Raw genomic sequence first — 13,903 nt, forward strand, 5'->3', positions numbered from 1 at the left:
AACTTGTGGTCTAAAACAATTCGTGAATATTTGTGTGACTGTAAATCATTTCACTAGGCGGATAAAGAAAAATTTGAAGTTAAATTGTTTCCAATTATAGTAAGGTAACTTACTTTTTGAGACAAACTAAAAAGGAAAGAATGCCACATGAAATGTGACAAGGAGTATAAAATTAATGAGAAATTTTCTCAAATAGCCATTATAATAAACTTGATTATGCTCCATAGCTATAATTTGCATATTTATGGCATGTGGGTATAGTTTAAACTATCTCGTTTATAAAATTTACAGATACATTTGTACAATTGAGCTATTTTTGTATAAACTCAAAATAATGAATATATATAAACGCAAACATCTGAAATTTAAACAATTATACAAAATTACATTATACAAATTATATTATACAAACTCAAAACTTCAATCCACATAATAATCACTGAATGTTGATCTCAAATAATAATTAACTAAGACTATAACTATGATGACTAATTAATTAATATATGTTTTCTTAACCATATAATTTTTAAGATTAATACATTGATAACTAATATTAGTCATTCATGAATAACTTTGAACTTACCTCATAACCAAACGGCCCACATAATTCTCGTCCTTCTTTGACACAGGAATCTTGTGAACGAATATAAATTTGCTGTTATTGCCCCCACAATTTAAACAAAAAGGGAAACAAACCGCCCCCACAGTTTGTAAAAATTAACATATCCACCCTGCCAGTTTCCCCCTTCACTGTTTTCAACTCCTTTTTCTATTGACTTCATGAGTAGCACTATTTCCCACCCACTCTCTCTCTCTAGCCTACTCTATACCTACACACAGTTATCACACACAGCGCAATAGTGTGGGACTGCCCTTTTTCTGTCTCTTCTCCATTTTTCTCTCTCTACACACACGACAGTTATGGTGTCATTCTGCTAAACAGTAGAGTTGGTTTAAGCTTTCATGAAAGTAAGAGAGAGAGAAAAAGTGTGCATCGCTTCCAAGGTAAGCTAAAATAGTTAGAGAGAGAAACAGATTATCCAATCCAAACACAATCCTCTCACCTAAAAGTGATATTCAGAGAATAATGCTGTTTTTTCATCACCTACTTTTAGATCTTAAACTAAAGTGAAGATGTATGTACTCTGATTAAGGTATTTTCCACCAATCTAACTCTAAATGCATGTAGCAATTTTCACTTTTATACCTTTTCTTGTTGCTAATTTTTTGAGCTATTAATGTAGGTTTTGATTGTCTCTATTTTTTCAGATTTTACATTTATCTGTTTTGTTTCTAATGGATAAATTTGTGTAGAAAAAAATGGCGACTAAACAAGCTTCGAAATTCCAGAAATTGAGCTCAAGAGTAGCGAATTCGCCTACCTCATCAACAACATCATCATCTAAGCAGTTTCCAGAACATTCTATAGACGGTGTGAGCTCCCCGGCTTCCTCATCAGCTAGGAGTAAGCCGCAGTTTTATTACTCGGAGAGTGTGTCAGTAGAGACGGAGAGACCCAAAGAGAATGTTACGGTGACAGTGCGTTTCCGACCTCTAAGGTGGAATTGATTTTACTCTATCAGTTTTGGAAATTGGCATCGTTTTTTTCGAAATTAATTTAGTCGTTAATGTGATTAGCCCAAGGGAGATTCGACAAGGGGAGGAAATCTCATGGTACGCAGATGGAGAAACTATTGTTAGAAATGAGCATAATCCTTCACTTGCTTATGCATATGGTATGTCTTGATGTATAGTGCTATTCTTTGTGTATTACATAGACAATGCATTGCTCTTATTTAGTAACATAAGTGTTTGCTTCCTTATTGCTTGGATGCTACTAGTTCATATCTTTCTATTTCCCTATTATTCAACCAAAAATGGTATTCAGTTAACTTAATTTATGACTAGAGTAAGAGTAAAAATATTCTTTTGATGGTTTATCAACTCCAAATCACTTTGTTAAGGCTAGATGTCTTTAGTATCTATTTAGCTGGCAGAATGCGTCCCCTCTACATAACTGACAATATTTTGAATTTTGTTATCTCCCTGGTTCAAAATAACCACTCATATGATGGAGCTAACTCTTTACATTTTGTAACGTCTTTTGTACAGCCATGCATCTTCTTGATGCCATCATATGAAGCTATTTACTTCATCAACAAAAGAATTGACCTTTTCTACTGATATTGAAATGTTTGTCAACTACGTCATAATATTATGAAGTGCAGCAGTACTTATCAAAGAATAAAATAAAATAATATATGTAGTGCAATAGTAATGTTTTAACATACCTGAGCAAATGATAAATTCGCATGACAAATCAACAAATTGTAGATATCCTAATTTGCATTCAATGGTAGAAAGGAAAACTCAATCATATATCCAGTGATAACATTTTCAAATGATTCCGAAAAAAAAGTCACCAATTGCTTCATCTTGCATGCTGCTGAAGGTATATGAGTTCCTTGAGCTAGAAGGAACAAGAAATTGAAACTTGAGCCACTTCGTCACTTGAGGTCATCTCAAGGAACTGGTCTGTGACTGAAAATTTAGCATAAGAAGGACGCTTCAGCATCCTATATCAGACTTGATTGTTTGAGTCAGGTGTTTGATTGTTTATTGCAGCTTTAGTGTTTCACAGTAGTTAGACTGTTCGAGCTCACTATTCACTACCAGACTGCTTATTTCAGCAAAACCATAATCATTATTCAGTCTTAATTCTTTTTGTGTTTTGTGTCTGACAATTGTTTCAATAATTGATTGTGAGACATGCTTGTCTTGTGCATTATAATGTCTGGGTCCTTCTGTATCTAACTACTCTCAGAGGCTAACTAACAAATGTGGTTGACTCTCTACAGATAGGGTTTTTGGTCCTACCACCACAACACGTCATGTCTATGATGTTGCTGCACAGCATGTTATTGGTGGTTCCATGGAAGGCATAAATGGTATGTAGCTCTAATCTTATGATCAAGGATTATGTTTGCACAAGTAAATGGAGTTCATGTAGCATCGGATGTGCATTTGCTCCTCATGAACTACCATATTTTGCTTGCATATTTTTCTGATAATTGATACTTCAAAAGAATACAGAAAGCTAACAATGTTATAGTGGAATACCCATTTGATTTTGAATAAGTGCCTATCAAATGCAAATATCTGTGTTAAAGATAAGTGTAGCCAGCATGAAACCTTTGCCATCTATGGCATGTCTTGTGGTTTTCAGTGAGCAAGCTACCAGAGAGTTAGTTGAGGAATGATATTTTTTCCATGGAATTTGACCTGTAGTTAGACCTCTGTTAGGTAGCTGGTTTATCTGTAGCAACCAATCCTTAGAGTGTGTTTTTCCTTGTCCAAAAGTAATTTCAGTTTCTTGAAAAGATCTCCTTATCTTTCTTTTAACCATGATGTCTGGGCTAACTTGAATGCATCTTGACTAATTCCACGGGTTCCTGCTACCTCCCACCAACACGGTAACTGCATCGATCAAGGCTTGGATAGGAAGAACACGTAGTGTTTTTTGCCTCTGCTGGGATTGAACCAAAAGATCTTCTTATCTATGATCTTCCAAACTTCTTTATCGTAAGCAGCATCCATGACAATAACCTAAGTGTGCTGCAAGTACACAGTCAATAGCTTATTAACTTTACTTATCAAACCAAAAGAAAAAAAGAAAAAGAGAAGAAGAAAGGCAGTGTAAATAAAGAATAGCTTGAGCTGAAGGTGCAGTAAGGTTCCTGTAAATGATACACGGATTGAAACAAGGCTTTGCCAAATCCAGTTCTAGAATAACTATCAGTAACTGTGACCTGAGAGAATTGATGATTTTCGAGCAATATCAGATCAAGCTTAAAGATTGAATGCTAGAATCCTAGTATGTAATGTAGGCGTAAGATATCTCTAAATTCAAAACACTACTTTACAAGATTTACCAACTTGACTGGGATCAAGGAGTTGTGATTCATAGCAAGTAGTGACATATAAACTGGTGCTGTGTTCAGTGTTCACCACTCTGAATTGCTAACAGGGAGAAATATGTGGTAGTATATGTAGCTTACTTCTTGCAGTAGTAATTGATCGTTTGTGTATAATGTATTGGATGAAATGTAAATTGGGAAAAGAGAACATAAATGATCCACTAGAGTGTACCTTTATATTGAGAACATTATTTGATTAACTCAGAATGGTTGTAATTTCATCCTAGTCTTTCTTCTGAGACCAACTATCGTAATCATTTGTTATGAGAGCCTGTCATCCATTACCATATATACTGCTCCTTTTCATGTATTTATAGATCTCACAGTTGTTAGAATAGAAATAAGTATTTCCTACTTAGAATAGAAATAAGAATAGGAATAGGAATAGGAATAAGAATAGGAATCCTAGTTGGAAAAGGATTCCAATGTAGTGTCTATAAATAGGGTCTCAATGTAACTATTTAGATACACAATTCAATAATATTTTTCGTATATATTTCTCACATGGTATCAGAGCATTGGTGAGAACAAACAAGTCACCGTATGTCTATGTCAATTTTCGGTGACTGTTGGGTCTGATTTTGTTATACTTTTTTCTTTCTGTGGGTGTTGTGCGAAAACCAACACCACCACGAGGCTCGGAAAGCCCCCGCGACCAAACCCCAGCCAAAACCACCGGAAAACACCACCCCACGCGCTCTCACGCGCCTATCGGAGGTGGCAGTTTCCGGCGAGATCTGTCTCACGCACCGGCGCGTGAGGGCTTTTCTGATCATATTTTTTTTGAGATTTTTTTGACAGTTGGGGTCGTCCAGCCAATCCGACCAGGCCCATACTGTTTTTGACCAGATCCGATCGCCGGAATTAGAGTTCCAGCTATTTCCAGGCAGTTTCCGGCGACTTTTCTTCGAGATTTGAATTTTCCGAGACAAATTTAGCATAATGTCTTTTGGGTGTGATGTTTTTGGTTCCAAAAATATGGGGATTGGAAGTTCTAGCCCTATAATCACTTCAGAACTTTTATTGGGAAGTTCAAACTATTTATCTTGGGCTTCCTCGGTTGAGTTGTGGTGCAAGGGTCAAGGTGTCCAAGATCACTTAACGAACAAGGCTTATGAGGTAGATGTAAAGGCAAAGACTAGTGAGGAAGATGCAAAAGCCAAAGCACAATGGGAGAAAGTAGATGCTCAATTATGTAGTCTCCTATGGCGTTCTATTGATTTCAAGTTGATGCCCTTGTTTCGCCCATTCCAGACGTGTTATACAGTTTGGGAAAAGGCTCGTGCTTTATACACTAATGACATATCTCGATTCTATGATGTGATATCTCGATTGACCAACTTAAAGAAACAAGAATCCGATATGTCTACTTACTTAGGACAGGTACAGGCAGTCATGGAGGAATTTGACACATTAATGCCAGTTACTACGAATGTGGAAAAACAACAAGAACACAGACAAACATTGTTTCTAGTTCTTACTCTTGCTGGACTTCCTCCTGATCATGATTCTGTACGTGATCAGATTTTAGCTAGCCCTACAGTTCCTACAATCGATGAATTATTCTCTCGTCTCCTTCGTCTTGCGGCACCTCCCAGTCACAAGGTAGTTTCATCACCCACTGTTGACTCATCTATTCTTGCATCTCAAACCTTTGAAAAGCGTACATATCAATCTATGGAGAATCGGCGAGGAGGAGGGCGTTTTGGGGAAACCTCGATCCAAGTGTAGTCATTGTCATAAGCCTGGACACACTCGTGATATATGTTATATTTTGCATGGTCCACCACCCAGTTATGATCCTATTGTTCTAAAGGAATATAATGAGTTCCTTCGAAATCGCGCAAGTAAACAGACATCTCCACCAGTAGCATATGGTGCTCAACCTAATCAACCATCCAATAATGCTCATATTGCTCAGACAGAATATGTTGAGTTCCTTCAGTATCGTGCAAATAAGCAAACGTCTCCACAAGTAGTTTCGGTTGCACAACCTGATGTCTCTGTTGCGGGTAATTCTTTTGCTTGTGTGTCGCAATCTAGTACTCTTGGAACATGGGTCATGGACTCTGGGGCTTCTGATCATATCTCTGGTAATAAATCACTTTTATCCGATATTGTTTATTCACAATCTCTTCCACCTATTACTTTAGCCAATGGGATCCAAACCAAACCAAAAGGGGTTGGAAAAGCCAAACCCCTATCTTCTGTCACCCTAGACTCTGTTCTTTATGTCCCTGGTTCTCCTTTTAATCTAGCATCTGTTAGTCGTTTGACGAAAGCCCTACATTGTAGCATAACTTTTTTCGATGATTTTTTTCTCATGCAGGACCGCAGTACGGGACAGATGATTGGAACAGGACATGAATCACAAGGCCTTTACTATCTTACCTCTTCAAATTCCTTAGCAGCATGCTCCGTTACAGATTCCCCAGATTTAATTCACAAACGTTTGGGACATCCGAGTCTATCCAAACTGCAAAAGATGGTGCCTAGTTTGTCTAGTTTATCCACATTAGATTGTGAGTCGTGTCAACTTGGGAAACACACTCGTGCTACGTTTTCTCGTAGTACTGAGGGTCGTTCAGAGTCTATTTTTTCATTAGTTCATTCTGATATTTGGGGTCCTAGTAGAGTCAGTTCCACCTTAGGATTTTGTTATTTTGTTAGTTTCATTGATGATTATTCAAAATGTACTTGGGTTTTCTTAATGAAAGATCGTTCTGAGTTATTTTCTATTTTCAAAAGTTTCTTTGCTGAAATACAAAATCAGTTTGGTGTTTCTATTCGTACTTTTCGTAGTGATAATGCCTTAGAATACTTATCCTCCCAATTTCGGGAGTTTATGACTCACCAAGGCATTATTCACCAGACTACTTGTCCATACACCCCTCAACAAAATGGTGTAGCTGAAAGAAAAAATCGGCATCTTATTGAGACCGCTCGTACTCTTCTCCTTGAATCCAATGTTCCATTGCGTTTTTGGGGAGATGCAGTTCTTACGTCTTGTTATTTGATAAATAGAATGCCCTCTTCTTCTATTTAGAATCAGGTTCCCCATTCCATACTGTTTCCTCAGTCACATCTCTATCCTATCCCTCCTCGTGTCTTTGGGAGCACATGCTTCGTTCATAACTTAGCCCCAGGAAAAGATAAATTAGCTCCTCGTGCCCTCAAATGTGTCTTTCTTGGTTACTCTCGAGTCCAAAAAGGGTATCGTTGTTATTCACATGATCTTCATCGATACCTTATGTCTGCTGATGTTACATTTTTTGAGTCTCAGCCTTACTATACATCTTCTGATCATCCTGATGTCTCTATGGTCTTACCCATACCTCAGGTTTTACCTGTGCCAACCTTTGTGGAATCTACGGTTACTTCTACATCTCCAGTTGTAGTGCCACCACTACTAACTTATCATCGCCGTCCACGTCCAACCCTAGTCCCAGATGATTCATGTCATGCGCCAGACCCTGCTCCTACTGCGGACTTGCCTCCTCCTAGCCAACCGCTTGCACTTCAAAAAGGTATACGATCCACTCGAAATACTAACCCACATTATACCTTCTTAAGTTATCATCGTCTATCATCACCCCATTATGCATTTGTGTCGTCTTTGTCCTCTATTTCCATTCCTAAGACTACAGGTGAAACACTTTCTCATTCTGGATGGAGGCAGGCTATGGTTGATGAGATGTCTGCTTTACATAAGAGTGGTACTTGGGAGCTTGTCTCCCTTCCTGCAGGTAAATCTACTGTTGGTTGTCGTTGGGTTTATGCAGTCAAAATTGGTCCAGACGGTCAGGTTGATCGACTTAAGGCTCGCCTTGTTGCCAAAGGGTATACTCAGATATTTGGGCTAGATTATAGTGACACTTTCGCTCCTGTGGCTAAAATTGCATCTGTTCGTCTTTTTCTATCTTTGGCTGCCGTTCGTCATTGGCCTCTTCATCAGTTGGACATTAAGAATGCTTTTCTGCATGGTGATCTTGAGGAAGAAGTCTATATGGAGCAACCACCTGGTTTTGTTGCTCAGGGGGAGTCTAGTAGCCTTGTATGTCGATTGCGCAGGTCACTCTATGGTCTAAAACAGTCTCCTCGAGCTTGGTTCGGGAAGTTCAGCACAGTAATTCAGGAGTTTGGCATGACTCGTAGTGGAGCTGATCACTCTGTGTTTTATCGGCATTCTGCACCAAGTCGATGTATCTATTTGGTTGTTTACGTTGATGATATTGTTATCACCGGTAATGATCAAGATGGTATCACCGATTTGAAGCAACATCTCTTTAAGCACTTCCAAACTAAAGACCTTGGCAGATTGAAGTATTTTCTAGGTATTGAGGTTGCTCAGTCTAGATCAGGTATTGTTATTTCTCAGCGCAAGTATGCCTTAGACATTCTTGAGGAGACAGGGATGATGGGATGTAGACCTGTTGACACTCCTATGGATCCGAATGTTAAACTTCTTCCAGGACAGGGGGAGCCACTTAGTAATCCTGAAAGGTATAGACGACTTGTTGGAAAGTTGAATTATCTCACAGTGACTAGACCTGACATCTCTTTTCCTGTGAGTGTTGTAAGTCAGTTTATGACTTCCCCTTGTGATAGTCATTGGGAAGCAGTTGTTCGTATTCTGCGATATATAAAGTCAGCTCCCGGTAAAGGACTACTCTTTGAGGATCAAGGCCATGAGCATATCATTGGATATACAGACGCTGATTGGGCAGGATCACCCTCTGACAGACGTTCGACATCCGGATATTGTGTTTTAGTAGGAGGTAATTTGGTGTCGTGGAAGAGCAAGAAACAGAATGTGGTTGCTCGATCTAGTGCAGAATCAGAATATCGAGCAATGGCGACAGCAACTTGTGAGCTAGTTTGGATCAAACAGTTGCTGGGAGAACTAAAATTTGGCAAAGTTGATAAGATGGAACTTGTGTGTGATAATCAAGCAGCTCTTCATATCGCATCAAATCCAGTGTTTCATGAAAGGACTAAGCACATTGAGATTGACTGTCACTTTGTCAGAGAAAAGATACTCTCGGGAGATATTGTTACGAAATTTGTGAAGTCAAATGATCAGCTTGCAGATATCTTCACCAAGTCCCTCACATGTCCTCGTATTAATTACATCTGTAACAAGCTAGGTACATATGATTTGTATGCACCAGCTTGAGGGGGAGTGTTAGAATAGAAATAAGTATTTCCTACTTAGAATAGAAATAAGAATAGGAATAGGAATAGGAATAAGAATAGGAATCCTAGTTGGGAAAGGATTCCAATGTAGTGTCTATAAATAGGGTCTCAATGTAACTATTTAGATACACAATTCAATAATATTTTTCGTATATATTTCTCACAACAGTTTTACTGATTTTTGGAACGACTTTCCTCCTTAGAGGAAATTTGAGATGCTGATAGTTCTCATTTACAGTCTGATATTCATCCTTGATGTTTTCAATTGCAGGCACGATCTTTGCGTATGGGGTTACGAGCAGCGGGAAAACCCATACCATGCATGTAAGATAATTGTTTCTACATTGTTGATTTTATCTACACAGAGCATGTCCTTTCCTCTTCCATCATGCATCTTTGTAAACATCCTTATGTGAGTGTACAGGTTGAACATGATTTAGGAGTGGAAGTTTATCTTTAAGGACTTACATTTGGAAGAATGGAAATCCTATTTGATTACTTCTTCTAGCTTTATTTATTAGGTCTTTTGCATTTATTATTAGGTTTCCTCATGCCCGTTCTTCTGGAAAAGAATTGTGCATTGTCTTGTTTGTAGAAGCTATATTTGTGCCCAAATAAAAAACATATGCAAGAATTGGACAGTAGAAGTTTGTTTTATCTCTAGTTAAACTTGCTACTATATATATGTGCTGCTATGCCGTTTAGACAGGGAATTATTCTTTTATTTTTGTGTAAACAGATTTTGATCGTAGTGTTGTGTGGATGATCTCATTAATCAAGTGTTTATGGATAAGTGCTACACAACTACATTATTACCTGTTCATAGCTGCCTAGTAGATCTATTCTTTGCTTTTCTTGCTTTGACATTATTCATTGGATATATTTTTAATGATTTCCACTTCGCGTGTGTAAATGAAATAAATAGCCATTTTCTCTCTAAAATTATGTATGGATAATAAGCCTATTGCAGCCATGCCACTCATGGAAGGTTGGACTGAGTAGATGCGAAAGGAAATGTAGACTATCACTAAAAGGAAAAAGAAAAATATCTAAAGAATACATATGAACTTACTTGACAAAAGAAAATATCTAAAGGAAACACGTTTTAACATATCATATTGAAGAACTCAAAAACCAGGTGAACAAACGGGATTAGATCAAAGGTTGTTAATAGGTAAAACACTCCGTTTTTTCTTATTCTTTTAATGGTAATACATTCGTGCTAAAGAAAGAAATAAAGATTAAATTTGGCTAGAATCTGGTTATCATTGAAAGGATTTAAGATAGCTCAACTTTACTTTTTTGTAGTAAATATCCCCACACGAAAAGAAGGACCAGAAGCAGTAACAGATATTGAAACTGCTTAGTTCAGTGAATGGTTTGAAACTGATCATTGTGAAGGAACTTTTAAGTTCTCAAAATTTCTTGTAGGACTCCAGTGTTATGATAACAAGACTATGGTAAGATTGTTTCTTTTTGTAAAGTAAATAATTTATATTGAATATATAGGCTGTAAGGTTAAGGGGGTATTTGGATAAGCTTTTTTAAGTGACTTAAAAGTCCAAAGGCAAAAGTAGGTTTTACTTTTTTCCTTTTTTTTTTTTGTACTTTTTAAGCCTAAAGTATAGTTGCTTAAAAGCACTTCGTGTCTTTGCCAAACACCTCTAAAAAATTAAAAAGTGCTTAAAAGCCAAAAACACCTAAAAATAAGAGGGTGTTTGGATTGACTTAAAAGTTGGTCAAACCTACTTTTAAGTCAGTTCTTGACTACTAGAAGTGTTTGACAAATATAAAAATAACTTAAAATAAGTCAGGAAATGACTTGAAATAAGTTAGGAAGTGTTTGACAATATTAAAAATAACTTAAAAATGACTTAAAATAAGTTAAAAACCAAAAGTAGGCCTCCCCCTACTTTTTATATTTCTACTTAAAAGTCATTTAAGTTTGACTTTTTATTTTTGACTTAAAAGCTACTTTTTTTTAAGCCAATGCAAACAGGATCTAAGTCAATCCAAACACCTTCTTTAAATCCCATATACAACCAATATACAAAGAAGTAAAGAATCTAAAAGTAGGGAACCTATGCTCTACCAAAGACTCCCAAGTTTCTACAGAAACAGGAACTTCATGGTGCATAAAAAAATTGACTAAAGGAGAGAAGCTATTCCTCAAATGTATAAAGCCAGAATCTATCCCTTCAAACAGCCTCCTATTTTTCTTTTGGATACATGAACATTTTATAAGCAAAAGAAACACCAAGATTGTGCAGTGATTACATCAGGAGCCTTACAAGTTTTTCTATTTCATATCCAGGAACCTTCCAAAAACTCAGTTCCTACCTACTCTAGCCTGGGAGATAACTGAGAATATCGAAGAAGCTCTCTACAGCATATACATTTTGTGTGTTGCACCAAAAGGCTAAGAGGAATAATAAATTGAACTTCAACTTGTGTGTGTGCTCTCTTTTGCCTTCAAAACATTTAAGATACCTTTATTTCCAAATGACCCACCAAATACTATTTTGCTGATAGTCTTTGATGCTTGCTGCTCCTTCCCTATTCGAAAAAATGGCAACTAAGGATGCTTTGAGTCTCTTCTCGAACTTTCGATTTCGTCAAATGGAGCTATTGTTTCCACACCTCTCCTTTAACCTTGTTCCAGTACTGTTGGAAGAAAGCCGAAAAGAAACCATCAGACCCCTAGGAGTTTTCTCTTGTTTACAGCTATTCACCACCTCCCTAACGTCCTCTCTCCCTATGCCCCTCTCCAGCCATTCCCTGGATGGGCTGGAAACAGTGGTGTTGCACTAGAATCCGTTGCAAGTGCCGCGCATGATTGAGACTCACGGAAATTACTTCCTTCCTCCCGGTATGTGTCAGTGCGTGGCTGTTCCGTCTAGGAAGCCACTTCTGTGATTTGGTTGCCTGGATCTTCCGACACCTTGGATGTGGCTGGATCTACTAACTAGTTGCCAGTTGTCTCCAATGTCTTGGGCTTTTGACTGTCAGGGTGAACTGTTATTCTCTCTCTGCAGCTTCTTGTCTCTTACTGATATTGCAGTTAAAACTACATTAGATCATTGTCTAACAGTACTATTTATGAAAATAAAGATATTTAATGATAAAATTGAAAAGTACATACTGGAAGATAGGGGTTTCTGTTGCTTACAAACATTTGAATGAGAAAAAAAATGAAGCCAACCTTCAGGAATCAGGAATAGACAGTGAAATCTATACCTGGGAACATTATGGGATAGTATACCATTCTGTCTAGTTCCTGAAATATCTGAACTCATGCGTCATCCATACTAGTGCTTTTAAAAGCAAAAAGCAGAAGAAAGCGACAAGGCCCATGGGGCTTGAAGTGAAGCACACAATTTATGGGAAAAATAGAAAGCATCTATGGGTTTAGTGCAAAAGAAGTTAAATTGTAATTAAAATAACTAATTTCTGCATCCATTATCCAATGCCAATATTAATCCGACTCCTCAAAGTTGAAATTCAAAGAGGTGACGGATCCTTGTTGGGATCACTTAGTGCACCGCTGTTTGAAGCTCAAACTTCTCTAAAGTGGATGGGATCACCTATGATGCGATAACCCCTTTTCATTGCTTTAAGTTACAACATGATGGCTTTTATTAAGGCTGATTCATTCTACAAGGAGTTCACAAATCTTTGAATTGCCTTGGAAGTGTAGGTTCACATGATAGGCTGGCTCTTTGTTTGCTTGAAAATTGGAGCTGCTGTTACAGTTCCCTGTAGATTATGCTATATAGAGGCATATCTAATCAACTTACTGTTCATTTGAGGAACGAATCTGATAATTCTATGTAACTTGTGTCTCATCATAGGGTGATCAAAGATCTCCTGGTATTATACCATTGGCTGTGAAGGATGCCTTCAGCATTATCCAAGAGGTACTTCTTGTTAGTGCAACCTTTTATGGATTATACTTCAATATAAATATGTGGCTGAATTTGTTGCTGGTTTAGACTCCAAGACGAGAGTTTCTGCTTCGTGTCTCATACCTGGAGATCTACAATGAGGTGAGATTCCAACCATTTATGAAGAAATTGGCTGTTTCGCTTCAAGTTCGTAATTCTGCTCGGTATATGTGTAGTAAATGTCAACTGTTAATCCCTTTTCTTGATCTACTTTTTTTTTTCTTTTGAAATTGGTAACTTTGTATATTTCTATAAATGATCATGATCAAACAGTACAGTGGTTGTACTTGCACCCTAATCTCAAATAAAAGACTCTAAGAAACTGGAGCTATTCATATGTTCTAGTGGGAGTCTAATACATCTAGAATTTCAACCGTTAATCCCTTTTCTTGATCTACTTTCCTTTTGTTGTTTATCCTAATTACTTGACCCCTTCTAATTAAATGATGAACTTTTTCCATATCCTTGATTTCCACCATTGTGGATAATGATGAAGTTTGTTTTTCATCTTTTCAACAAATAGCTACCATTAAATATAAATGCGGAATGCTTTAAGAGACCCTTGTACTTGTTCCGGTTTGTCATTCCCCCTGTACTCTTCAAAGTTTCATTTAAGCAACCTGTAGTTGTTAAATCACACTTTTTTAAACCCTCCTTACGACCTTACCTTTCGTGCTCTTAATACGTTCCGATATGAATGACAAATCAGTGGCCACATCGGATTTTCTATCACACGTCATATTAATTTATTAGTTTTATATTATTTTTTTATAAAAACAACTTTTT

At 37.2% G+C, this 13,903-nt stretch overlaps 1 protein-coding gene across 2 annotated transcripts in view; it reads left to right on the forward strand.

Moving 5' to 3' along the window:
* Positions 1–814: 814 nt before the first annotated feature.
* Positions 815–13,903, forward strand: part of LOC125836849 (kinesin-like protein KIN-7K, chloroplastic) — a 54,814-nt gene continuing 41,725 nt past the window's right edge. The window contains exons 1-7 of one of the 2 annotated variants that reach the window (XM_049516009.1): positions 815–1,005; positions 1,315–1,559; positions 1,639–1,736; positions 2,859–2,948; positions 9,445–9,497; positions 13,025–13,090; positions 13,166–13,219. In XM_049516009.1, the coding sequence (XP_049371966.1) occupies positions 964–1,005; positions 1,315–1,559; positions 1,639–1,736; positions 2,859–2,948; positions 9,445–9,497; positions 13,025–13,090; positions 13,166–13,219 (648 nt within the window). In that variant the 5' untranslated portion in view covers positions 815–963. Of the gene's footprint in view, positions 1,141–1,314; positions 1,560–1,638; positions 1,737–2,858; positions 2,949–9,444; positions 9,498–13,024; positions 13,091–13,165; positions 13,220–13,903 lie in introns of both variants that reach the window. The other variant, XM_049516010.1, reaches the window with a different exon arrangement.

The sequence above is a fragment of the Solanum verrucosum genome, unplaced genomic scaffold (assembly GCF_900185275.1).
Source record: "Solanum verrucosum unplaced genomic scaffold, falcon-dt-bn FXZP01000141.1, whole genome shotgun sequence".
NCBI classification, from domain to species: domain Eukaryota; kingdom Viridiplantae; phylum Streptophyta; class Magnoliopsida; order Solanales; family Solanaceae; genus Solanum; species Solanum verrucosum.